This window comes from Microtus oregoni, unplaced genomic scaffold (genome assembly GCF_018167655.1).
Source record: "Microtus oregoni isolate MIOR12 unplaced genomic scaffold, Mior012 000026F_ref0000081, whole genome shotgun sequence".
Lineage (NCBI taxonomy): Eukaryota > Metazoa > Chordata > Mammalia > Rodentia > Cricetidae > Microtus > Microtus oregoni.
The window spans coordinates 33,728,033-33,754,844 of record NW_024543085.1 but is presented as its reverse complement, the minus strand read 5'-3'; the positions used below and the strand labels follow the sequence as shown (position 1 = coordinate 33,754,844).

Sequence of the window (26,812 nt, the reverse complement as noted above, 5' to 3'; positions counted from 1 at the left end):
ACAGTTTATTCTCTCATCCAGAGCTACTGGGATTGTGTTCAGGCTGCTCCTGAGAATAGCAGTTCAAGGTAGCATTCTTGTGCATATTGTGATTGCATAGAATGTCTCTTGGGCAAGTAGCTAAAAAATGGAATTGCTAGGCTATCCTGTAAAAGCTAGTATGGAAGGGCATGCTTGTTGTTTCTTCTTTCTTAGACCAGGCTGGCCTCAAACTCAGAGATGCACCTGACTCCACCTCCAGAGTGCGGGGATTAAAGGTGCACCACCATGCCTGGCTCCATGCTGTGTCTTAAAGAACTCAAATGACCTGGAATGATGGATGGCCCAGGCCTGTGATCCCTGCGCTTGGGAGGTGGAGGTAGAAAGATCATAAATTCAAGGTCATCCTCCACTTAAGGGTTGCTGGAGACCACCGTCTAAAAGAAGAGTCAATAAAAACTAAAAGAACTTGAACAAGCAGCAAATCCTCGTGACTTGTGCCTGTAATTCCAGCACTCAGGAGGCAAACACGTGGATCTGTGAGTCCCGAGCTAGCCAGGGTCACACAGGCCCTGTATATAGAATAGAACAAATAAAATATATCCACAGGCCGGGCGGTGGTGGCGCACGCCTTTAATCCCAGCACTCGGGAGGCAGAGGCAGGCGGATCTCTGTGAGTTCGAGGCCAGCCTGGTCTACAAAGGGAGTTCCAGGACAGGCTCCAAAGCTACAGAGAAACCCTGTCTCGAAAAAAAAAAAATATATCCACAGTCCATGTGCATTGCCCTCTCACCTGAGCTTAGCCTAAACCCCCGGGCAGCCTTTAGGTGTACATAAGACATTCAGATGTGTGTGTGTGTGTGTGTGTGTGTGTGTGTGTGTGTGTGTGTGTTTTCAATACAGGGTTTCTCTGAGTAACAGTCCTGGCTGTCCTGGCATCTGCTTTGTAGATCAGGCTGGCCTCAAACTCACAGAGATCTGCCAGACTCTGCCTCCCAAGTGCTAGGATTAAAGGCTTGCACCACCACCACCTGGCTGACATCAAGATTATATTTAAGAAGTTTCTGGGGCTTACATGTTTACATATGACACATTTAAGACACAGGTAGGGAGTGGAGAGATGGTTCAGCAGTTAAGAGCATTGTCTGTTCTCCCTCAGGATCTGGGTTCAATTCCCAGCACCCACATGGCAGCTCACGCTGTCTGTAACTCCAGTTCCAGGGAATCTGACACCCACACACAGACATACATGTATGCAAAAAATATCATGATGAGAACCAAATAATAGGGCTGGGTAGATGGCGCAGTCAGCAAAGTGCTTGCTATGCAATACATCTGAGTTCAGGTCTCCAGCACCCATGTAAGAACCAGGCATACCAACATGTGCCCATAACCACAGCAGTCAGGGAGGAGAAGACAGCAGATAGGAGTAACCCAGCATCATGCTGGCTAGCCAGCACTGCCAATGAGCAAGTCCAGTTTCAGTGAGAGACCCAGTTTCAAAAAATAAGGTCAGGAGGCCAGAAGATGGCTCAGTGGTTAAGAGCAAATACTCTTGCAGAAGACTACAATTTAGTTCCCAGCACTCATGGCAAGCAGCTCACAGCAACCTTAAGTCCAGTTCCAAAGGAACTATGTCCTCTTCTGGCCTTTGTGGGCACCTGCATTCATGTGCACAAATCCACATACATATATAAAATGAAAGCTAAATCTTTTAAAATATAAGGTGGAAAGAGATAAGACACTCAACTTGACCTTTGACCTCGACATATATAAGCACACCTATATAAACATAAACACATACAAAAAGAACAAAAAAATAAAATTTAATTTAAATATAGTACAACGGTATATAATTCTTTTGCAATACAAAAATAATTGTAAAAGGTTTTTTTTCCATTTCTAAGTATGCACTACAGATTTTAAATAGTATATTGATGTTATAGACTGTGCACATTACACATTCCCCGTCCTGGGCTGTCATCTGTGAGAGAACACAGCCATGAAGCCTGGATCCCTGTCGAAACAATCAGAAGCAATTATCCCTTCTAACAGAATTACATGTGCTTCGTTTTAACTAGCCTTCATGTTTCTGTCTCAAGGCTGTAGATTAAAAACTTTAAAAACTAATCTAAAGTTCTGGTGTTGGGGGAATAGACATCCTTCCCTCAAGACTGGAAAATTTCAGACTACTGAGTAATAAACTCGAAAAACCTCACTGGGAAGTACACCAGCATGAATGAAGAACTAGACCTGAACACAGTTCACGGCAAGATGCCCATAGCCCCCAGGAGTTGCATCCGCCCTCCAGCTACTCTGCTTCCTTTTGAGTAATGTAAGTTTTACAAGAATGTTTCACAGAACTATACCAAGTTCAGCCGTATCTGACCCACCTAATATTCTTGACAGTGAAAATTAGCTGTTATTGAAAAAGTAGGAACAACAGAACAAGAAAACAAGACACTCTTGTCACAAAACGGCTTTGTTTCCTGGAGTTCTTTTAGATCAGAACTGATTTGTGCTCTGCATTGATCAGATCTGGACCTATGTAAAAGATGGCACACTGGCCCTCTTCTGAGCAGAGCTGCAGACCACCTTGGGGCTGGCCAGAGGGGAAGGCTGTGTCCAGCCGCTGCTCCCGTTGCTTTGGCTGGTCTCTCTGAACGGGCCCTCTTCTTGCTGTGCAGCACCATGCTACCTGCAGCGGGAGGCCAGGGCATGGGGAAGAACCAGTGCCGCTTCCAGAAACTCCTCCATTCTCCCTACCCACTCTCTGCTCCCTAAGGATGAGTCTGCGTGTTCTAGCCATGACAGTGCACCTCAGACTTACAGAAGAACATAGAAACCAAGGTGATCTGATATAGGAAAAGATGTGTCTGTTCTCTGAAAGTGGGACGTAGACCCAAGAATACTTGGTTGTAGAATGACGAGGGTTCCATAATGACAGCTCAGAGACAAGAGGCTGAGATATAATGGAGATGTTAGCCATTAGGAGTTTTCGTCCAGGGACCCTTGTTTATAACTGTATTAATCTATTATGTGTGCATGTGTGTGCAATATAATTTGCCGGGTGATAATGGTGCACACCTTTAGTCCCAGCACTTTGGAGGCAGAGGCAGGTAGATCTCCAAGTTCGAGGCCAGCCTGGTCTACAAAGTGAGTTTCAGGACAACCAGGACTATAGAGAGAAACCCTGTTTTAAACGACCCAAATCAAACAAACAAAAAAAAAATACATATATTTTATAAAAACCTTTGCAGCCCTATGTTCAAACTGCTGTTCGTTCAACTGATATATAAAGAAGTTTGCCCTGGCTTTGTTTCCTAAATACAAGGCAGTAGCGACTTGCTACATTTTTCTTTTCCCTCTCCTTTTAAAAATCTACACCACTCAACAAGCTATAATCGGAGTTCACTTACTGAGTGATCTCTAAGCCTATTCTCTGCTGCCAACTGCACAGCGTGGTAGAGAGTCTCACGGCCATCCTTAGAATCACACAGCTGGGAAGACTTCTCCCAGGACTCAGAGATGCATTCTTCGTGGACGAGCTAATGTACAAGATGATGGAAGAGGATCAAATGACAGTAATTCTTTAGTATGAAAGTACTTGTCACTGCAGCTAGGAGAAAATTTCCTGAAATGCTAACAGAAAAAGAAAAACAAAACTATTATCTACTCTTCAAAGCCAGGAATTATATGAGTATTCTGAGTGATTTTGGAAGAAAGGCACCGGGGAAGTCCAGAATCCTTTCATGTTAGATTACACAAGTAAAGAGCAGGGAGATCTGTGCCGCCTAATGTGAGTCTACACGTACCGCCTCTCATCCTGATGTGCTAACAGCAAGGAACAAATGTCAGTCAAACAGGGTCCTGGACCACATATTCAAGTGCAGGAAACAGTTCCAATGTGATGTGAGAGGAAACTGGTCCCTGGCCTGGGGCTCAGCTGTTCAGATAGGCACTCTGTTTTCCTTGGCCCACTTCTTCATGATCCTGATGATATACTCCACTTGGGTGTTTCCTGTGCTTCTCAGTAAGTGTAGCACTTCTCGGAGGGTCTCTCTGGGGAAAGGGTTTGAAAGACACTGTCTCAATAGAGAAGGAAAGCTGACAGTCTCTCACTGTTACACTGTATCTAAGTGAGGCATCCCTGCTCACGGGCCCTCCACTGAGCATAAACCAATTACAAAGTTGCTAGTTTTCTAACCCATAGCCAAGGGTGGCTTCTTCAACAGATTTGTTTAGAAAGGGTTCACAAATATTAAAAATATAGAGGAGAATAGCAGTAAGGACTGAAAATTGGTGAATACATAGCATTTACACTTTAAAAATATCTTAACTTGCCGGGCAGTGGTGGCGCATGCCTTCAATCCTAGCACTCGGGAGACAGAGGCAGGTGAATCTTTGTGAGTTTGAGGCCAGTCTGGTCTACAAGACCAGTCCCTTTGTGTAGGTCTGTGTGAGTATATTTGCATATGTATGCAGGTGCCTGAGGAGGACGGAAGAGTTTCCTCCTTGGAGCTGAAGTTATAGGCGTTTATGAGCTGCCTGACATATGTGCTGGGATTCGAACTCCAGTCCTCATGACTAAGCAGCAAGTGTTCTTAACTGCGAGCCATCTCGAGCTCCAAATTCATTAAAATTAAGGCTTGGATTTTAGGTGAGGCGATCTGAAGCTTCCCTGCTGTCTCATCAGAACATTGGCAGCTGATTGTGGGTGGCTCCCCTTGTAGTCTTGTTTTCTATCCCTTTCTCTCTGAGGAACAACCTACCTAAGTGCTTTTATTTGGTATTGTAAATAGACACATGGCAGGAAGTAAATTTTGATAATGTTGTTTTTCGAGACAGGGTTCCTCAGTGTAATAGCTCTAGCTATCCTGGAACTAGCTCTTGTAGACAAGGCTGTCCTCGAACTCACAGAGATCCGCCTGCCTCTGTCTCCCAAGTGCTGGGATTAAAGGCGGTTCCACCACCGCCCAGCAAATTTTGGTAATTTGCTTAAAAAGAGTATTACATTTTTCTGTGTATGCAGTAAGCAATGAATATATTGTGTAGAGTTATTTTTAGAGCGCTGAACTAATGAATGAATTTTAGCAGAGGCTAGCCTTTCTGGACTTGAGCCCACAATTCTGCTTCAGAATCCCATGTGCTAGGAATTTATTTTTAAGATTTTTAATTTTTATTCACATAGAAATATAAGCATCTTAGTTTTACATAATCAATACCTCTGCATTTCCTGAAATATGAGAAGGCAGAAGCAAAAACAAAATTATCAACCACGTCTACTCTGTTCCTATTTCTTTGAGGCCTAAATTAGACAACAGAAGGAAAAGCCAATAGGCAGAGAAGAGAGTGGAGATGTGAATGACATTTGTTTATGGAAATAGCTGTTCATCTGGAGTCAGATATACACCTTGCCCTGGATTTGGAGGCTCTCGTATGCTTAGTGTCCCCAGTATGTGTGACTTATAATCATTTGATTCCATAAAATAAGACATTTCTGGAAGAAATTATCATACCAAAAATATTGCCATCTCAACGTTTCTCTCCCCACACTTTCCACAGGCACCCTGTCGCAGGCGTGCTTGAACAGAGTGCCTCCATCTATTGGGTACTTACTTGGGTTCTCTCCCAGCTAAAATCATCTGGAAAATGCCCACGCAGGCGCCCCTTTTGCCTTCCCAGTATTCAGGGTTGGGATCCAGCCTCTCTAGGACATCAAAAGCTTTGGCTGAATAGTAGAACTGGCCCATCTGCACAGAACAAAGCATGGTAGTGACATTGACATTTAGACAAGAGGTGGAACACAATGAAATATACAAAGTAAAGAACAAGAACAGAACAGGATGAAGCAAATGCACACACACACACACACACACACCACTTTGAGGTAGCAACTTAGGTGCATTTCAATTCCTGTCCAAAATAAGAGGACCACAGTTGAAGTGTATAGGTCTGTTTAAAGCCACATGCCCTTTCTTTCAGCAACAGAACATTTTGTCTACATACTGTTGAATTACAATGCCATCAAGACAGTTATTTCTTCTCATTCTAGTCTGCTCTTGTGAGAAACCAATAGCTGTTTTTGTTTTGTTTTTAGGTATTTTCAAGTCTTTTCAATACATTAATCTGATCATATACAACTCAAAAGACTGATCTTTTCCCAAGTACCTTAAATGCTTAGAATTTCTGGGCAGTGCCAAGTCTAAGCACAAAAATCTCTTAATTCAATTTGACAGACATCTTTCGCAAAGACATGATACATTCCCTTGGCCTCATGGGACATGCTGAGCACAACTGAGTTGGCTCTTAAGGTTCCAGTTGCTGGGTGATCCAACTCACTGTTGATGTAGTTACCCCTCCAGCCTCCTCCTCAGCCATTGACCAGGTCCTTAAGTCTATACTGTATTCTCGGCTTTATTTATTTATTTATTTATTTATTTATTTTGGTTTTTCAAGACAGGGTTTCTCTGTAGCTTTGGAGCCTGTCCTGGAACTATGGAACTAGCTCTTATAGACCAGGCTGGACTTGAACTCACAGAGACCTGCCTGCCTCTGCTGGAATTAAAGGTGTGCACCACCATTGCCCTGCTAATATTGACTTTTTTGTTAATTGTTTTTTGTTTGTTTGTTTTGTTTTTTGATACAGGGTTTCTTTGTGTAGCTCTGGTGCTTGCCCTGGAACTAGCTCTTGTAGACCAGGCTAGCTTCAAACTCATAGAGATCTGCCTGCCTCAGCCTCCTGGTATTCTAGGCTTTATACGGCAAGGAAAGCACAAACTTTCTCCCCACAGAACAAATAATACCCTTCCCTTGTCCCATCTTTCTTCCTGTGTCGCAAAACAAGTGTTCTTCCTCTTCTCAGGGCTAACCTTTCTGTCTTCACAATATGTTAGATAACACAGGTAAAGCCATGTACGAAATAGGTACAACTTACTGTGTGTGAACACAAGTGGACCAAGCACCCAGGTCCACGGGATGTGGAGAACAAGACCTTTAGCATATCACCTGACAATAATCCCTGCTTTTTCATTGCTAAGCAGCAATTGCTGTTCCCACTTCCATGCTCAATCCTTAGACTTTCTTTATACTTTTAAAATGATTTTTAAATGTTGTATTGGGGGAATATGTGTGCTTTATTTATTTATATGTGTAGACATCAGAGGAAAACTTGTGGTAGCCAGTCCTTTCCTTCCATGTGGGTCCCAGGTATCAAACTGAGATTCGCGATGCTTAGAAGCCAGTAATTTTAAATGCTGAGTCATCTCACTGGGCCTCTTTGCATTTTAAATGATATCATCAAATTTTGCCTCTCAGAATTTTATCTATATAAAATACTTTGTCTTGAATTTGACTCAAAATTTTAACATCCATCTATACTATCACATATAGTACTAATTATTTACTTTTCTAAGGTTATTTTATTTGTATGTTTTTATTTCATTGTTTGTTTACCTGCACACATGTCATGCAAACATGGAGGCCAGAGGACAACTTGTGGGAGTTATTTCTCTCTTTCTGCCATGGGGTCCCGGGGATCACACTAGGCTGTCAGAGTAGGCATCAGGTGTCTTACCCACAGAATGATCTCATTGGCCAAGTTTTAGTTTTATTTTACATGTAGGGTTGTTTCGTCCACATTCATGTCTGTAGACAGTGTGGATGCCTGGTGCCCCTGGTGCCCATGAATGTCCAAAGGAGGCATCAGATCCTGAGACTGAAGCTGCAGTGGCTGTGACCCACCAAGGCAATCAAATCTGGGTCCTCCGGAAGAGCAGCAAGTGCTCTTAACTGCTGAGCCATCTCTCCAGCCATTAACACCGCAGTTTTATTGTGAAATAGTTACAGATCTATAGGAAGATGCACAGACAGGATGGTGTCTCCTGTGCCTCTCACAATTCCTCCCAGTGCCTATCGCTTCTACAGCTATAGTGAAAAGATCTGAACCAGGAAGCTTCCGTAGGCACCGCTGAGGTGACAGTCCTGAGTGGAACACCAAGGTCCTCCACTTCCAAGATCCAGATTCCTCCCTCACCAGAGATTTCCCTTGTTTCCAGTCCACAGTGACTTCAGGCCCTTCCCTGTTTACTGAGCATCCCTAACACCCAGCCCACCAATCTTTTCTTGATAATATTGTCATTGATAATGTTATAATTTCAAGAATGTTTTTAGGGCTGGAGAGATGGCTCAGCGGTTAAGAGCATTGCCTGCTCCTCCAAAGGTCCTGAGTTCAATTCCCAGCAACCACATGGTGGCTCACAACCATCTGTAATGAGATCTGGTGCCCTCTTCTAGCCTGCAGACATACACACAAACAGAATATTGTATACATAATAAATAAATAAATAAATATTTAAAAAAAAAGAATGTTTTTATATATGTTATAAAACACAAAAGTTTTCTTTACTCAGCATAATGTATATGATATTCCTTATTAATCTGGGGACCAATTTGTTTTTACTATGATCACTATACAAAAGTGGGGATCCTCCTGAATTTGGTTTGGATGTTGAGATCGATGATGCCCTCCCCATAAAGAGTATGAAAATGTTTCTTTTTTCTTTTTTTTTTAAAAATATTTATTTATTTATTATGTATACAATATTCTGTCTGTATGTCTGCAGGCCAGAAGAGGGCACCAGAGCCCATTACAGATGGTAGTGAGCCACCATGTGGTTGCTGGGAATTGAACTCAGGACCTTTGGAAGAGCAGGCAATGCTCTTAACCTCTGAGCCATCTCTCCAGCCCTGAAAATGTTTCTTATCCGTAGAACTGAGATCAATAAATTAATTTCTTTATTGTGGCACTGTGGGTTGAACTTAGGGTCTGAAGCATGGTGTAGGTAAATGCTCTACCACTCACCTATGTTCCCAGCTTCACAACTCTAGAGGGAGGGAGAGACACAGGCTGAGAAGGCAGGAAAAGGTGTGTGTGTGTGATTGCCTGTGTGCCACAATGTGTGCATATGTGTGTGAGTGCCCGTGTGCCAGTGTGTGTGTGTGTGTCTGTGTGTGAATGGCCACGTGCCACAGTGTGTGTGTGTGCCCGAGTGTGTATGATTGTCCGTGTGCCACAGTGTGTGTGTGTGTGTGCGTGCCCGTGTGTGTACCACAGTGTGTGCATATGTGTCTGTGTCTATGAGTGCCTGTGTGCCACAGTGTGTGCATGAAGGTCAGAGAAGAACTCTCAGGAACGGGTCTCTCCTTTTACCATGTGGGTTTCAGGGACTTTACTCAATCATCAGGTGTCTTAGTGGCAGGTGCTTTAATCAATAATTCATCTTGCCAACCCATAATCTCACTGATTCTGAGGGCTCCATTTTTCTCTTTCTCTAAAACAGGATCTTTTTAGGTAAACCTGGTTGGTCTTGAAACTATGCTGCCTCCAAATTTGTAGTGATCCTCCTGCCTCTGCTTTCCAAGTGCTGAAATCAGAGGTATGTGCCACCATACCTAGCTAATCAGAATGTAAATGTTGATCGTGAGTCCTGATCTGTTTCTGGATGACATGTTTCTCAAGTTCAGAACCAAAATTTTGTCCATCAGCTGAATATTTCTACCTAGATAGCAGCTGAGCTTTCATGGCCTTAGAAATCAGAGGCCTCCTTCTAAACATCGTTCATACGCACATGAGACTCTGGAATACTCGCCCATCCCTGAGTTCATGTAATTCATAAAAAGGGTGGCAATCTCTCACCAATAGCTAGTCAGTCTCTAGGACTAACGTTTAGCTGAGGAATCGTGACACTGATCTTGTTTCCCTTCCCGTCACACAAGCTCACCTTGTAACAGTCATTGGCAATGAGCTGTAAGAGGCTGAAGGACTCGCCGGAGGTTTCCATCTTGAGATAAAGTTCCCAAGCTAGTCTCGGTTTTTTGTTCATGATATCTACAAAAGGAAACAAGTATATTATTTATATTTATGACAATGTGTCAAGATATTACTTAAGCTATTGCTCAATTCGAGCCTCCAGCCTCAACCTTGAGCCTCTCAAGTGATGAGGTTATAAAAGTGTGCCACCTTTTTTTAAAAAACTTAATTTGTGTGTGTGTACCCTTGGAAGGCAGAAAAGGGCACTGGATGCCCTGGAGCTAGTGTAACAGAAGGTTGCCAGCTGATTGGGTGCTGTAACCTAGCTTGGAAGTATAGCAAATTATATACATGTATGTGTGTGTGCATTAAGTGTGTGTGTGTGTGTGTGTAACAGTCTCTGTTTTAGTCCTTTAGAGAATGATTAATACCATGATTAGAAAATTCATATAGCAAAAAATATAAAGTATTAATGGAAGATGAAAAAATGAGATATATGAAATGATTAAAAGATTAAATATATGATTCATGGGCATAGAAGAGAGAGACTTGAAGACAGAGGCACAGACATATATTCAATAAGATCCCAGTAGGAAAATGTGAAGGTCTAGGGAAAGAGATACCCATCTAGACACAGGAGGCCTTTAGAATGCCAAGAAGATAGGACCAGAAAAGAACTTCCCATGCAATCGTTAAAACACTAAACATATAGGGCCCAAAAGAACATTAGAAGCTTCAAGGGACAAGCATGAAGCAATATGTAAAGACAACTCCATCAAACAAGAGTAAGTTTTGCAACAGAAACTCTAAAAGTTTATGGAATGACATATATCAAATTCTCAGACTATTGTCTTTTATTATTATTATTATTTTATTTTATTTGGTTTTTTGAGACAGGGTTTCTCTGTGGCTTTGGAGCCTGTCCTGGAACTAGCTCTGTAGACCAGGCTGGTCTCGAACTCACAGAGATCTGCCTGCCTCTGCCTCCCGAGTGCTGGGATTAAAGGCGTGCGCCACCATCGCCCGGCTTATTGTCTTTATTATTATCACCAACTCAGGTTAGTATATTCAGCAAAGCCATGCTTCATAACTGAAGAAAGAAAAACTTGTCATGATAAATACAAACTAAAAAAAAATGTGGGAGGTACATACACACTGAAAGGAGACAAACATATCCATGGAGGCATAGGAAAAATTAACCACAGAAGAATGGTAAATAAGCAAGAGAGAAAACCTACAGCAAACATTAAATGGGGGAAACTCAGACTTTCCATTAAAACCCGGAATGATACAAAGGTGTCTATTTTCTCCACCCCTTAAAATATTTTAAAATTTTAAAACTTTTCTCTACTCTTATTCTTTGAAGTCTTAACTAGAGCAATATGACAAGAGAAACAAATAAAACAACAGAAATAAGAAAGAAGTCAAATTATCCCTACTTACAGGTATGATCTTACACACTAGAAACTCTGAAAATTCTACCAGAAGACTTTAAAACCTGATTAACCCTTTCTACCAGTATATAAAAATCAACCAGAAAAAAAACAGTAGTTTTTTTTTATATACCAATAACACATTCCCAAGAAAGAAATCAGAGAAACAATACCATTTATAATAGCTTTAAAGACACATAATAGCAACTGGGAATAAACCTAACCAAGGAAGTAAGAAACCCACACAATGGAATTTTAAGCACTAAAGAAAAAAAGACACTAGAAAAATGAAAGAGCCCCAGTGGTATTGAGTCAGCAAAAAAAAAATGGCTATATTACCAAAAGCAATATGCAGTTTCGATGCAATTGCCACAAAAATTCCAATGTTGTTCTTCACAGCAACAAAAAAGGGAAAAAAATACTAAAATTCACATGGACATAAAAAAAAGGTACAGAGGCCGGGCGGTGGTGGCGCACGCCTTTAATCCCAGCACTCGGGAGGCAGAGACAGGTGGATCTCTGGGAGTTCGAGACCAGCCTGGTCTACAAGAGCTAGTTCCGGGATGGGCACCAAAGCTACAGAGAAACCCTGTCTCGAAAAGCCAAAAAAATAAAAAATAAAAAATAAATAAAAAGGTATAGGCACAAAAGCAAACATATAACTCAACTGAACAGAATAAAGGACTCACAATTAAATCTACACAGTTATGGCCTAACAAGAGTTTCAAAACATAAATTGGGGAAAATATATTGATAATACATATTCAACAAATGGTACTGGGGAGTGGACATCCACATGCAGAGGAATGAAATTAGATCCCTATCTCTCATTCTACTTAAACATGTGGATCAGAGACCTTGACCTACAGTAAGCTGAAACGCTAAAACTGTTAGAGAAAATACTCCCAGATAGAGGCATAAGCAGGTCTTTCTCAAAAGCACAGGAATAGCTTAATAAATGAGGTCAGGACTTAACAAATGGGACGTCACGAATTAAGAAGCTTCTGTGTGGCCAAAGAAGCACCTGAGTGATGCAGCAGCCTACAGACAGGGCAAAAATACCGTTAGCAATGTATCTGATGTAAAGAGCTCCAAAAACTCAAAATACCCCATTTAAATAACCCAACCAACAAATGGGCTAAAAAACTTAACAGTTCTGAAAATATAAAGTAAAATGGACAGTAAGCATATGAAAAATGTCCACCAACCTTAGCAATCAGAGAAATGAAAATTAAAACCATATGAGATTCCATTTCATCCTGTCAGAATGGCCATCAAACAAAACAAGTAAGGAGAGTGTGGAGAGAAGGGACGATACCCGCTGGTGGGACTATAAATTAGTCCAACAGGTTCAAAAGTTTGTTATCAAAGGTCCTCAAAATCTCACAATGGGGGGTTGGGTTAGAGCAGTACAGCACTGGCCTGTCCCACACAAGGACCAAGACTGATCCCTGGCACCACAAAACAACAAAGCAAAACTGCCTCGAATAAACCTACACTAGCATTCCAGGTCTTTCTATCACAGGCACCTGTACAGCTATGTTTCTTTCTGCACTATTCATAATGGCCATGCTGGGGAAATAGCCCAGGTACCCACCAGCAGATGAACAGATAAAGTATACACACACAATACAAAGAACAATAAAATTATGTCATGTTTTAGGAAACATACAATTTAAGAACATCATATTAACATATGAAAACTCAGGCAAATAAATGTTTTCTCTCGTTTGTAAATCCTAGATTTTATACAGATTCACAAGACCATTTCTCCATAGGACATGAAAGCAGAGGAGATGGGGAGTGGAGGAAACTATGGGAGGGTATGTGGGGTGAATACGGTCAGAGTGTGTGATATACTTGAAGTTGTTTGATGAAACCTGGCACTACGTATAGTGAATATATGCAAAAAAAATCTAAGAAAAGAGATCTGAGAGACTTCTTACAGGTGAGCAATGAACAGAAATTACGTTTTGACATGTTACCACTTTTCAGGCTTGACAAATGAAAAGGTAAAATCAGCGTGACAGCACCATTTCTCTAATGGCACCGAGCACAAAGCCTGCAAGCTTGAACAGAGCTGAAAGAACTGACATTTGCTGCACTGGCGGCGGTAGTCAGTGTGGAATGGGGGAGCTAATCACATCACATTCACACGGCAGCTGGCACCACACAGCCCTTCATTCCAGCCTTTCCTCACTCTACACAACACAAAAGTGGAGAAAATGCTTCACGTGATTTTCCAGATTACTTAATGGAAAAAAAAAGAGGATCCTTGTTGTGATGTTGAGAAAGATAACTTACAGCAGCGAGCTAACCAACTGAGGTAAATGTAATCATTTTTCAACTTTTCGCTTTGGATCAAAAGGAAGACCTATGAGAGAAAAGAAAGGGAGTAAATGTGAGGCCGGGTAAACAATAAAAATTGACACAATCAACTAGACCAGGCCTTATTGTTTTCTAGCAAAACTGAAGTTAAAGGAAAACACAATTATTATAAAACTTATATGTTGACCAACACTGTATTTTTAAGACTTATTATTTATATGTATGCATGTGAGCCCACTTGAATTTATGCACACCATAAACATGCAAGAACCCACAGAAGAAGAAGGTGTCAGATCCCCTGGAATTTGGATTACAGGCAGTTGTAAGCTACCATATAGGTGCTGGGAACTAAACCCTGGTCTCCTACAAAGGCAGTAAGTGCTCTTAATGGTTGAGTCATCTCTCTAGCCTGATATTGTACTTTTTATTTTTTTTTATTTTTAAAAAAACACATTTACTCATGTATCAAATATTAAATGACAATCTTTTGATTACAATGTAGAGATTTCCAAAAGAGATTATGACATACAAATTTCTAGAAACACATTTCCAGTCTCTTCGTACCCCATTCTTTTCTTCATAGTCTTCCCAAATAGTTTTAAGTGTGACCCTGGCGGAGAACCTTCATGACCACAGACTTAGGCTCTTACTTGACTCAGCAAATAAAGTCTCACAGACTGAGGGTCCAGGACCTCTAATTCCTAGTGTTTAGACAAATTTAAACCCTGACCCATATTCCTCCATTGCCCACACCCCAGCTAGGGGGGGATGTAGCTGGGATATTGTACTTTTTAATGTAAACCATAATGAAACAAATTATTTATTTACTCTGTGTATGTGTGTTTGTGTGTGTGCTTGCACACATAGGAGTATATGGTGCATGTTTAACACGATGGGCACATGGAGGTCAGAGAACAACTTTCAAAAGCTTGTTCTTATCTCCCACCCTGCTGAAGCAGGGCCTTTCATTTTGCTGTTGCAAGTGCTGCACCCCAGGCTGGCTGCAAGCTTCCAGATAGTTCTCCTGCTTCTGCCTCCCCTCTATAAGAATGCTGCCATAGCCAGCTTTCTTATTTGGGTTCCAGGGATGAACTTGGGTCAGCAGGCTTGCATAGCTACTTTCTTGGCCCACTGAGCCATCTCTCTGAAGTGTTTTTTTTTAAAATATTTATTTATTTATTATGTATACAATATTCTGTCTGTGTGTATGCCTACAGGCCAGAAGAGGGCACCAGACCCCATAACAGATGGTTGTGAGCCACCATGTGGTTGCTGGGAATTGAACTCAGGACCTTTGGAAGATCAGGCAATGCTCTTAACCTCTGAGCCATCTCTCCAGCCCCCTCTCTGAAGTGTTTTGGTTTTTTGAGGTAGAGTCTTGCTATGTAGTTCAGGATCCTATGCTACTAAGTGCTGGGTTTACAGGAATAGGGTACCAGTCCCTAGCTAAATCAACTTATAATAGTCCTTTACCCTTGGCCATTTTATTTTAGTGAGAAGAAGCTAAGGATTCTTTCAGATATGATCATTCAAAAGCTTTTAAAAGCAGGCACCCGAATAAGTGTCACCATTTTTTGATTTTGTTTTTTGTTTTTCTGGACAGGGTTTCTCTCTCTCTCTCTCTCTCTCTCTCTCTCTCTCTCTCCTTTCTTTTTCTTTCTTCCTTTTTTCCTTTCTTTCCTTTTCCTTTTCTTTTCTTGAGATAGGGTTTCTCTGTATAGCTTTGGAGCTTGTCCTGGAACTCGCTCTGTAGACTAGGCTGGCCTTGCACTCACAGAGGAGCCTAAAGTGTGCCCACCTGGACCATCTTAAAAAGAACAAAAACAGGTACTCACCTCTTCACCCTCACTGGTGTTGCCTGTCGCAGCTTTGGCTTGGGCATAATTAAAGTTAAAGATGTCATCATTGTAGAAGTAACTCTACAAAATGTGCCAAGAACAGGACATACTGAGTATCAATATGGAAAATACAAAATCATTGGCTATACTGACTAGTAAAATAATGACTAATGATGAATAATCATCAGCTATTCTAACTAAAAAAATAATCTTCTTAAAGTTTATTATTGCTGGGCATGGTGCCACACATCTTTAATCCCAACACTTAGGAGACAGAGGCAGACAGCTCTCTGTGAGTTTGAAGCCAGCCTGGGCTATCTGATGAATTCCAAGCCAGCCAGAGTGACATAGTGCAACTCTGTCTCAAAAGAAAAAACAATGTGTGTGTGTTGGTGGGAGTGGGGTAATGTGTGTGTCATGGTACACGTGGAGGTCAAAGGACAATTCTGAAGTGTCAGCTCTGGCTCTTTCCTTCTATCTTTACATGAGGTCTGGGAACTGAACTCACGTCACCAAACTTTCAAAGCAACTTTGCTGCCCAAAAGACAGGACAGGAACCCTGATTGCTTTTCGGGCTGGGGGGGGGGGACTTAATTGGGGGAGGGGGAGGGAAATGGGAGGCGGTGGCGGGGAAGAGACAGAAATCTTTAATAAATAAATAAATTAATAATAAAAAAAAGAAATAATCTTACAGAATGAAGCAAGGTGTGGTGGCACACACCTCTAATCCTCGAAGCTGGGAGGCAAAAGCAGATGGATCTCTGGGTTAAAAGCCAGCCAGATCTACAGAGCAAATTCCAGGACATCCAGGACTATACAGAGAAACTGTCTCAAAAACAATCACCCAAATAAAAACCCAACAAAGCCAACCAACCAACCAACCAAACAAACAAACAAACAAAAAGGATTATATTAATTCCTTGATGTTATCAATACCATAAGAGAAAGGAGCTAGCAACAAAAGTATAACTTCACTCGGGGGGAGCTGTGATTGTCCTTGAACTCTTTTTTTGTTGTTGTTTTGAGACAGGGTCTCATTGTGTAACCTTGGCTATCCTGGAACTCAGTAGACTTGGCTGGCCAATAACAGAGATCCGCCTACCTCTGTCTCCTGAGTGTTGGAATTAAAGACTTGCACCACCATGCCCAGTTTGGCCTTGAACTCTTAATTCTCCTGCCTCGGTCATCATTCCCATCTAACACAGCATGTAAAGTGCTTCATACATAAAGGCACATACACAGATAATTCATACTGACCTTAAAGGAGTTGAGGTAAATCAAGACATCATCAAACTGCTTAAGCAGGAAGAAACAGGAAGCCATGCACTGCCTCCCTGGTATTGTATCTAAAATCAGGTTAGGGGAAGGGAGAAGAAGCCATAGATATTCATGAAACTACAAGTTGTCTTTAGTTAAAATTTAAGTTGTTGTAGAATTTAGAAATAGGAGCCAGGCAGCGGTGGTGCACTCCTTTAATTCCAGCACTCAGGAGGCAGAGGCAGGTGGATCTCTTTGAATTTGAGGCCATTCTGGTCTACAGAGCAAGTTCCAGGACAGGCTACAATGCTACACAGAGAAACCCTGTCTTGAAAAAACAAAAATTAAAAAAAATTTAGGTAGGTTAACTCCCTGTTTCCTGAGAAACCGCCACACTGATTTCCAAAGTGGTTGCACAAGTTTGCATTTCCACCAACAATGGATGAGTGTTCCCCTTACTCCACATCCTCTCCAGCATAGGCTATCATTGATGTTTTTGATTTTAGCTATTCTGACAGGTGTAAGATGGTATCTCAGAGTTGTTTTGAATTGCATTTCCCTGATCGCTAAGGAGGTTGAGCATGACCTTAAGTGTCTTTTGGCCATTTGAACTTCTGTTGAGAATTCTCTATTCAGTTCAGTACCCCATTTTTTAATTGGGTTAATTAGAGCTTTGATGTCTAGTTTCTTGAGTTCTTTATATATTTTGGAGATCAGACCTTTGTCTGATGCGTGGTTGGTGAAGATCATCTCCCAATCAGTAGGTTGTCTTTTTGTCTTAATGATAGTGTCCTTTGCTTTACAGAAGCTTCTCAGTTTCAGGAGGTCCCATTTATTCATTGTTGCTCTTATTGTCTGCGCTACTGGGGTTCTACGTAGGAAGCAAGTGAATTTCTGTGAGTTCAATGCCAGCCTGGTCTATACAGAGAGTTCTAGGACAGCCAGGTATACAGAATGAAACCCTGTCTAAAATAAAATAAAGAATGAATCCCAGGACCTCTTTCTAAGTCCTGATTTTAAAATTGAAGATTCTGCTGAACCCAGGCTCCTGGAGCCCACAAGAAGCACATCCCCCGCAAGTATACTGGTTTTGGTATTCCCTAAACTGCCTTTATGAGGATTTGGTTTATGCAACTGGTATTTACCTCAACTCCACAGTGATCTGTCCAACACAACCCAGCACCTTCGAACTCAAGCAGAGGAATAACGTGCCGTGGAGCTACCTGGTTCTGATCTCCAGTTCCAACCCTTGTTTCATATTGAGAAGCATGACATGTCCCTCGACAGTCAGACTCCACTAGTCAATCTCGTCCAACTCCAATTATAAATTATTTTCAAAAGGACAGATTGTGAGCCGGGCGATGGTGGCGCACGCCTTTAATCCCAGCACTCGGGAGGCAGAAGCAGGCGGATCTCTGTGAGTTCGAGACCAGCCTGGTCTACAGAGCTAGTTCCAGGACAGGCTCCAAAGCCACAGAGAAACCCTGTCTCGAAAAACCAAAAAAAAAAAACAAACAAACAAACAAAAAAAAAAAAAAAAAAAAAAAGGACAGATTGTGACATACCGCATTCACTAGCTGATCCTCCCACCAACTGGAAAAACTGCTGGGCAATTTTCATATGATCCCTCTGCAAAACAGAACAGAACAGATAGAGAGGAAACAGGCACAAATATTTTATTTATATTATACTTAAGATTACAATGCACTTTCCTGTATGTCATTTAACAAATATCCTTGTTTTAAATCATGCTCAAATTCTTATTAGCTTATTATTACAAGCACCAAGAAATTTTGTGAAAACTTAGAGTCAATTAGAGAGGAAGAATTCAACCTTGAAATTTCACCCTAAAACCCTTGCATTAAATAAATTAATTAACACATTCAATAAATATGCAACACACTCTCTGACTGTGCCTGAACTTTGTACAGAAGCCATAGGCATAACAAGGATCATTAGACTTATTTATTTATGTAGTAAATATTTGCTGCCTACATGGAGCGATCTAGAGATGAAAGTCGTTATTGTATTGTTTCATAAAGAACTTAATATGCAACATTAACATGGATAGAAACCTTAGTTTATCTGTCTGCCTGCCTGCCTGTCTGTTGCTGAGAAAGGGCTGCACTATATAACTCAGGCTGTCCTTGAACTTGAGATCCTCTTGCCTTGGCCTCCCGAGTCTGTAGTTATAGGTATCTGCCACCATGCCCAACAGCAGCCTAACTTTAGACTGCTTTCTTAGTTATATGACGCTCTTTAGCTGGGCAGTGGCGGCACATGACTTTAAACCCACTACTCCAGAAGCAGGGGGATCTCTGAGTTTGAGGCCAGCCTGGCCTACAGAGAGAGTTTCGGCACAAACCCTGTCAATAAAACAAACAAAAAAACAAAACCAAAAAAGAAGAAGAAAGAAGAACGAAGGAAGAAGAAGAAGAAGAAGAAGAAGAAGAAGAAGAAGAAGAAGCAGCAGCAGATTGGTATGGATTCAAGGCCATCCTGGGGATATAGTATTTGAGACCCTGTCTCATAAAACCAAAAGACCCTATCTCATGAAACCAAAATTAAAAAACAAAACAGCTTTTTTAGAAAAGATGGGGGGTATATCCCCAGTACCTTAAAAGCTTTTCTAAAGAAAGAATTTTTCCTAATCCCAGCACTCAGGAGGCAGAGGCAGGCGGATCTCTGTGAGTTTGAGACCAGCCTGGTCTACAAGAGCTAGTTCCAGGACAGGCTACAAAGCTACAGAGAAACCCTGTCTCAAAAAAACCAAAAAAAAAAAAAAAAAGAATTTTCCCATTTTCTAGGTACCAAATCCATTTTCTGTGTTCATCAGTAAAGAGATGACCATATTACATGGGGGCTCTTTGAAACAAAATAGCAAGTTTTATGGACTAAAGCTAAAAATCTCCACATAATAGAACTGTTTTTGCAGGGATCCTGGACTTGAGGGTTTAAAGAATTATAAGGAACTGAAGGACCAAGGATATGTCTCAAAGCAAGTATATACCTAGCACAGGGTTTGCTTCCTAGCACCCCACCCCCAACAATAAAGTACAAGGACCTGCAGAAGAACCCAGTGATTGTAAGCTTGCCATTGGTTGCACATCCATTCCAGTTTTTATATAACCAGAACTTGGCAAAGTATGGATTGCTAATGATTTCATACTCACCGAACCCATTTCCTGGCCAAGGGCTGCATTAACAACTCCCTTGAGAATGTACTCCTGGAAAACACAATCACGCCATAAATCAATTGTGTGGGATTTCCTGGTGGCCCCTTGACCAACTCTACTCTACCTGCTATGAAATCCCTGTCCCTGCTCTACCCCTGGCTTATGGAAGGAAGCAGAGTTTGGTTTGACTTCTAGCAAGCAAGTGCTCATAGAGCAGAGTTTATCATCGTAAAAGCTCAGTCCTAAGTAGAAACACATGGGAAATGGCTCAGACAGCAAAGGACTTACCATGTAGCATGAGGACCCCAGTTCAATCCCCAGACCCCACAGAAATTGTAATCCCAGTCCTGGAGAGATGAAAACAGGCAGATTCCTGGGGCTTAATAGGCAAGCCAGGCTTGCCTAGTCAGTGAGCCCCTGCCAGTGAGAGACCTTGTCTCAAAGAACAGCGGAGACACTGCTTGTGGGAAAATGACTACTAACCGTATGTCATTCCCTCTCTCCAGTGTCACAATAAGTACGCTTTGGCCCTTTCCCTGAACATCTGATACTTATAAGATACTTTCTCTTTCGGTGGCCTATGGCCTCATCTGTACCCTATTTTTTTCAGTCTTGGCTCAAAATTTTAATAATGCTTTCCTTAGAAATATCATTAACTCATTAAGAGGGCTCATTCTAGGTAGCCTTTAGTGCCCTTGAGAAAAAGACTTGTTTAGGTTCTATCCAGTTGGGAAGTGTTTTATATTCAGATTGTTTTCCTGTCTTTGTTTCTTCTTCTTTTTTTTTAACATTTATTCAGTGTGTATTGTGCATGTGTGTTCATGGGTGTGTGTGCATGTACATGCTATAGCATGTGAGTGGAGGCAGAGGACAAGTGTGTGTTGTGCACATGTGTTCATGGGTGTGTGTGCATGTACATGCTATAGCATGCGTGTGGAGGCAGAGGACAAGTGTGTGTTGTGCACGTGTGTTCATGGGTGTGTGTGCATGTACACGCTATAGCATGCGTGTGGAGGCAGAGGACGAGTGTGTGTTGTGCACGTGTGTTCATGTGTGTGTGCATGTACACGCTATAGCATGCGTGTGGAGGCAGAGGACAAGTGTGGGATTTATCACTTTCCTTCTCCCATGTGGATTCCAGGGACCGAACTCAGGCTTGATGGCAGGAGCTTTTACCCACTGAGCCATCTTGCTGGCCTCATGCAGTCTTCTACTCAGTGAAGGGATGCTTACTATGTACTTAGCACACAGTGCTGGATTACTATGTACTTAGCACACAGTGCTGGAGATGTGGTAGAGACACAGTTCCTGACTGCAGGGAGTGAGCAGCTTACTGAGGGAAGAGAGACAAGCTGCAGACACTAATATTAGAGACAAGTTAGGAGTTGTTTATTCCATTAGTACTATAGATGTAAATTTTTTAAAACAGATTTTAATATTTTCAAACTTTTGATCTTTTTAGGAATAAAATAGATATTAAGGGACTTGAACCACATTAAAAAAAAACAAAGCCCAGAACAATCACTCTCATCCTGAAGTCCCCATGCCATTGATAGTTTTCCTGGACACTACAACGGGACTCTTCTCTGCTGCACCCTACAGCTATGGCCTGCAGTGCTGCTCCGCAGCCCACGGCTAACAGAAGTACATGGCACCTCCACTTACCTGAGGCGTCGTAGGCTCCAGATCCTTGATTAAGCTATAAGCTTCCTGTACGTCATCTGCAATGTAAAGAGTCAGTCAGTCATTAGATGAGCTTGTGCTATATGAGCTTGCTGCAGCCGTTCCTAGAGAACTGGAGTCTGCAGCATTCAGACAGTCATACAAAGTAGGGGACAGCTTAGGAATAGAGTGCTTTTACAGCCTGTGCAAGACCACACACGTGTGTGTACACACAAACACACACACAGAAAATGTGATGTTTTACCTGACCTTTAATTCTCTATCAAGTTGAAGGCTGTGTAGTTATCCTAAAGAAAACAGATATTTTTCTTCTCAAAAATGCATGTGTGTATCTGCATGTGCACATGCGAATATGTGTGAAGGCCTGAGGACAACCCAGCCTGGAGCCGGAACCCAGGTCCTCCTGGCTTTCAAAGGAAGCACTTTATGGACTGAGCTGTGCCCTGACCCAAGAAAACAATCATCTTTAGAAAACTCACACTGAACCACAAGACACATAAAAAATGCTCAAATTAAGACTCTAGACTGGGCCAGGCATGGTGGCACACACTTCTAATTGCAGTACTCAGGAGACAGAGGCAGGCAGATCTGTGTGTTCAAGGCCAGCCTGGTCTACATAGTTCTAAGATAGCCAGAGCTGTTACACAGAGGAATCCTAGCTTCAAAAACAAAAACCAAAGGTCCCCTTCCTTTTTTTCTAAAAGAAGTATGTATTCCATACACAAGAGTGAAATAGCAATGGCTGTCCTGGAACTCATTGTGCAGAACAGGCTGGCTTTGAGTTCTCAAAGAACCACATGCTTCTGCTTTCAAAGTGGAGGGATCAAAGTCATGTGCCACCGCCCCAGCATAAAAATTTTGTATGTAATCTGTAGGCTTTGGAGGTTCTATAATTTGTTTTTGTTTACACTAGAAATTTTTCACAAAATAATTAGAAAATGTATTCACTTTTTCATTAATTCATATCTATAACCAAATTTCTTTTTGCTTATCTGTCATATAAAGGGGACTGTTTGTAATACATGTTCTCACAAAATACACGTTTTTCTCAGTAAGGAGGCATAAGTTGCCTGGTTTGCCTCTACCATGAACTGAAAAGGCCGCACTGCTGGTTTAAGGCCCGTGGCCAAGAGCCCTTCTCTGCTAAGCTCTGGAAGAGCTGCTCCAGGAACCAGGCACCTTTCACTGGATTCCTGCACTCCAGAGAAGAGATGCAGCCACCATGAGGAAATATAAAAGCTGAGAGGTTTTTTTTTTTTAACTTTTTTTAAAAAATATTTTTATGGTATATTTAACATTATTTTTATGTGCATTGGTATGAAGGTGTCAGATCCCCTGCAACTGGATCGTAGACAGTTGTGAGCTGCCACATGGGTGCTGGGAATTGAACCCAGGTCCTCTGGAAGAGCAGTCAGTGTTCTTAACCACTGAGCCATCTCTCCAGCCCCCAAAAGCTGAGAGTTTTAAAGCAAACAAAAAACACAAGAAAATGTGAATGTACATTTTCATAAAACGCAAACAAGAAAAATTAAAATAAGAGGGAGAAAAACATTGAAGACCCAACAGGAACTTGATAGAGGACAGAAGAGTAAAGAGAAGAGCAGGGTGAGGAAGAAGAGGCAGTGACAGGAGAAGAGGCACAACTCATGAGTGCCATGAAATCTGTTCACAACACTGTTGCGAATACGTATTTGGAAGTGTGTGTAGAATGTATACAACTGTTTCAATCAGATTGAATATTCAAAAATATTTTTCTTCCTAAGTCAGAACACGACAAGTTTTCCTTACCTTGGCGAAGGTAGTAAATCACTAGGTTTAGCCTAGCTTCAGGAATGACGTCAACCAGGGGAGGTAAAACCTGCAAAGCCCCCTCGCCTCCTCGGAAAACAACCTGCATAGAGAGAGTGTTCTGTAGCAGCACAGGTGCACACAGCCACCGTAGAGACAGTGTACTGTAGCAGCACAAGAGCACACGGTCACCATAGAGACAGTGTACTGTAACAGCACAGGCGCACAGGGCCACCATAGAGACAGTGTACTGTAGCAGCACAGGAGCACACGGTCACAACTGGAAATGCTAAGGAGCCTGGGGTGGTGACAGAAGGAAGGAACTAATGCCCACAATAGTCCTCTGACTACCACATGCATGCCACGGTGCACATGCTTACTGTGTACACATGCACACACAATAAATCAGTTAATAAATATGGTTAAAAAATTGATAAGAAAATGATGAGAAGACAGACAACTTGAGTTCAATCTCCAGGACTCACGTTCTTTTTTCTTTTTTGGTTTTTTTGAGACAGGGTTTCTCTGTGTTATCTCTGTCTGTCCTGGAACTCACTCTGTAGACTTCCTGAGTGCTGGGATGAAAGGCGTGCGCCACCACTGCCTGGCCAGTAGCTACATTCTTAACTCCAGCAGTTTTTCTCTGACCACCACAAGCTCACACATGCACCATGAAAACACATACCCATACATACACACAGAAATGGAATAAAACACTTAAAACAATTTGTCCACACAGCCTAGCAAATGTTCAGAACGTGGTAAACTGTCTACAAATACACTGAAACTAGGGTTATCAGGCATGGACTACATAAATTTACCCTCAGAATAGTCATGTTGATCATTTTTTCTGGTTCCTTTTTCTGTCCCTTCCTTTAACAAGGGGACTTCATCTGCTCCCTTGATCTTATCGCTTCAAACTCCATCTGACTCCGGTTCTCCATTAACCACTGTATCTTCAGTCTTCCCAAAGTAGCAGCCCCACTTCTCAGCTTGAAGCACACACACAAGGGTTTTTGTTCTCTTGTCAAATCTCTACTTGGTTCCTTTGTTCCCTCTAGAGAATGCCCTATTTTTTTCTTTCAATGGTAAACTTCAAAAGCTGTGGTTAACTGCTAATTTCCTCTTACCCTGTCACTCCTCAGCCTCCCCCAAATTTGTGTTTTGTTCCCAGCACCCTAGTGAAGTTACTCTCGAGAGTCACAAATGTACACCTTCAACTAAAGGACTTTTTGGTGTTGATCCATGCTTCTCTGTGGTTTGACAATGCAGGCTTTAAGAGGGTGGTAAAAACCACACCACCACTGGCAGTATTCCATCAGATGGTGGGGTTACACAGAAAAGTTAAAAACAAGACGGCTCAGCAGGCAGGCTGGGGTCACTACACACTGAACACCCCTAAGACCTGGAATTTTGAGTGCTGCTGTTGATGCCATGAGTGTAAAAGTCTACACATGGCCTCAAAGAATAGGCTTGGCTGAGTACAGTGACATATGTCTTTAATGTCAGCAGTGGAGAGGCAAAAACAGATGGCTCTCTATGAGTTCCAGGCCAGCTTGGTCTATGGTGAGGTCCAGGCCTGCCTGGTCTATGGCAAGTTCCAGGCCAGCCTGGTCTATGGAGAGTTCCAGGCCAGCCTGGTCTAAGCAGAGTTCCAAGGCCAGCCTGTATATGGGGAGTTCCAGGTCAACCTGATTATACAGAGTTCCAGTCCAGCTTGTTCTATACAGAGTTCCAGGTCAGCAAGGGCTATGTAGTGAGATCTTGTCTCAATAGGAAAAGGAGGAGGAAGAGGAAACAAAGCCACTAAAGAAGCTGTAGTTTTTGTTCTCATCAGATGAGGAGGCTGACTCATCATACAAAATCATTTGCTTAGTGCTCCAGGTACGTGGCTTGGGAGCACACAGTCTGCATCTCATTATGTTGCATGACTGGTAGAATACAACTTCATCTGAGCTTAGATTTATTTTAAGCAATGGTCATCATGATCTAGCCCTATACCATTGCTCACCCAGCTTTACCCTCCACTCCCTCTAGACTACAGGTACAATCATCCCTGTCACGTCACACTTGCTCTAGATTCATACCCTATCTAGATTAGAATGAAGCCTCGAAAACTCAGCCAGTCTTCAAGGATTAAACAATTGTCCCCATTATTCTAATACATGAGGATATGTTCCTCTGGTCCCCCAAGGACAAGGGACACTTGGGTCTGCCTTGCCTTCCTCTTCTTTCCAAACATTCTGCCCTCCTAATAAGAGGTTCCCCAAGGAAAGAGACTGGTGTTAGAAATTCATTTCATCCCTTTTCACAATGATGAGACATTCTTTGGAGTAGCGCAATATTTGCTGGGGAATCTCCTCTTTTTTTTTTGTTTTGGGTTTTTTTTGTTGTTGTTGTTGTTGTTGTTGTTTTTCGAGACAGGGTTTCTCTGTAGCTTTGGAGCCTGTCCTGGAACTAGCTCTTGTAGCCCAGGCTGGCTTCAAACTCACAGAGATCTGTCTGCCTCCGTCTCCTGAGTGCTGGGATTAAAGGCGTGTGCCACCACCACCCGGCTGGAATCTCCTTTTATTCATCTTTAATTGCTGTGATGTACCAAAAAAAAACAGGACTCAAGTCAATCAAGATGGGAACCTTACTCACCAGATTGTGCCTGATGAGTTCTTTTGCAAATTCAAAGGGTGAAGAGGCATTGTCCATCAAGCTTTTGAGTTCTGCCTGAAATATAAAAAGGAAAGACGTATCAAATAATAAGCATATAGTTCTTATTTTTTAAGATTTACTTTGTTATTATATTTATTTATTTTTGATTTTTTTTTTGTTCTCTCTATGCAGTCCTGACTGTCCTGGAACTTGCTATGTATACCAGGCTGAACTTGAATTTACAGAGATCCGCCTGCCTCTGCCTCCTGATGCTGGGATTAAAGACGTGCACCACCACACCTAGCTTATTATTCTCTTAAATTATGTATATGTGTGTGCATCTCTGTGTGGATGTGTGCATGTGAGTATGGGTACTCCCTAAGGCCAGAGGTATCAGATACCTCTGGAGCTGGAGTTATAGGTGGTTGTGAATCATCCAACATGGGCTTTGGGAACTAAACTCAGGGCCTCTGCAAGAGCAGTATATGTTTTCAATCATTGATCAATCTCTCCAGCCCCAAGAGTATATAGTTCTTATGTCACCTATCTATATAATGCTTTATAGTTTACAAAGAGTATAACATGCTATTTCACTTGATCCTTGGGACTCTCAGTCAATATAATTATTATTATCCACATTTTACAGATGACATCATTTATTTATTTATTTGTTTGTTTGGCTTTGGTTCTTCGAGGCAAGGTTTCTCTGTAGCTTTGAAGCCTGTCCTAGAACTAGCTCTTGTAGCCCAGGCTGGCCTCGAACTCACAGAGACCTGTCTGCCTCTGCCTTCTGAGTGCTGAGATTAAAGCCATGCGCCACCACCGCCCGGCTGACATCATTGACTCATTAATAAAAGTTAAGTGTTTTGGAGGCTG

At 41.9% G+C, this 26,812-nt stretch overlaps 1 protein-coding gene across 3 annotated transcripts in view; it reads right to left on the bottom strand.

Moving 5' to 3' along the window:
• Window positions 1-1,836: 1,836 nt before the first annotated feature.
• Ttc26 (tetratricopeptide repeat domain 26) overlaps window positions 1,837-26,812 on the bottom strand; it is a 44,863-nt gene continuing 19,887 nt past the window's right edge. The window contains exons 8-19 of one of the 3 annotated variants that reach the window (XR_005976433.1): window positions 25,937-26,011; window positions 23,294-23,396; window positions 21,488-21,543; window positions 19,820-19,873; window positions 18,212-18,275; window positions 16,647-16,735; window positions 15,387-15,470; window positions 13,528-13,597; window positions 9,762-9,868; window positions 5,599-5,732; window positions 3,795-4,041; window positions 3,501-3,527 (exon numbers count right to left, since the gene is read on the bottom strand). Coding sequence is in view for 2 of the 3 variants with exons in the window: in XM_041675541.1 (XP_041531475.1) it covers window positions 3,930-4,041; window positions 5,599-5,732; window positions 9,762-9,868; window positions 13,528-13,597; window positions 15,387-15,470; window positions 16,647-16,735; window positions 18,212-18,275; window positions 19,820-19,873; window positions 21,488-21,543; window positions 23,294-23,396; window positions 25,937-26,011 (948 nt within the window). In the remaining variant the exon portion in view is untranslated. Of the gene's footprint in view, window positions 4,042-5,598; window positions 5,733-9,761; window positions 9,869-13,527; window positions 13,598-15,386; window positions 15,471-16,646; window positions 16,736-18,211; window positions 18,276-19,819; window positions 19,874-21,487; window positions 21,544-23,293; window positions 23,397-25,936; window positions 26,012-26,812 lie in introns of all 3 variants that reach the window. The other 2 variants (XM_041675541.1, XM_041675542.1) reach the window with 2 other exon arrangements.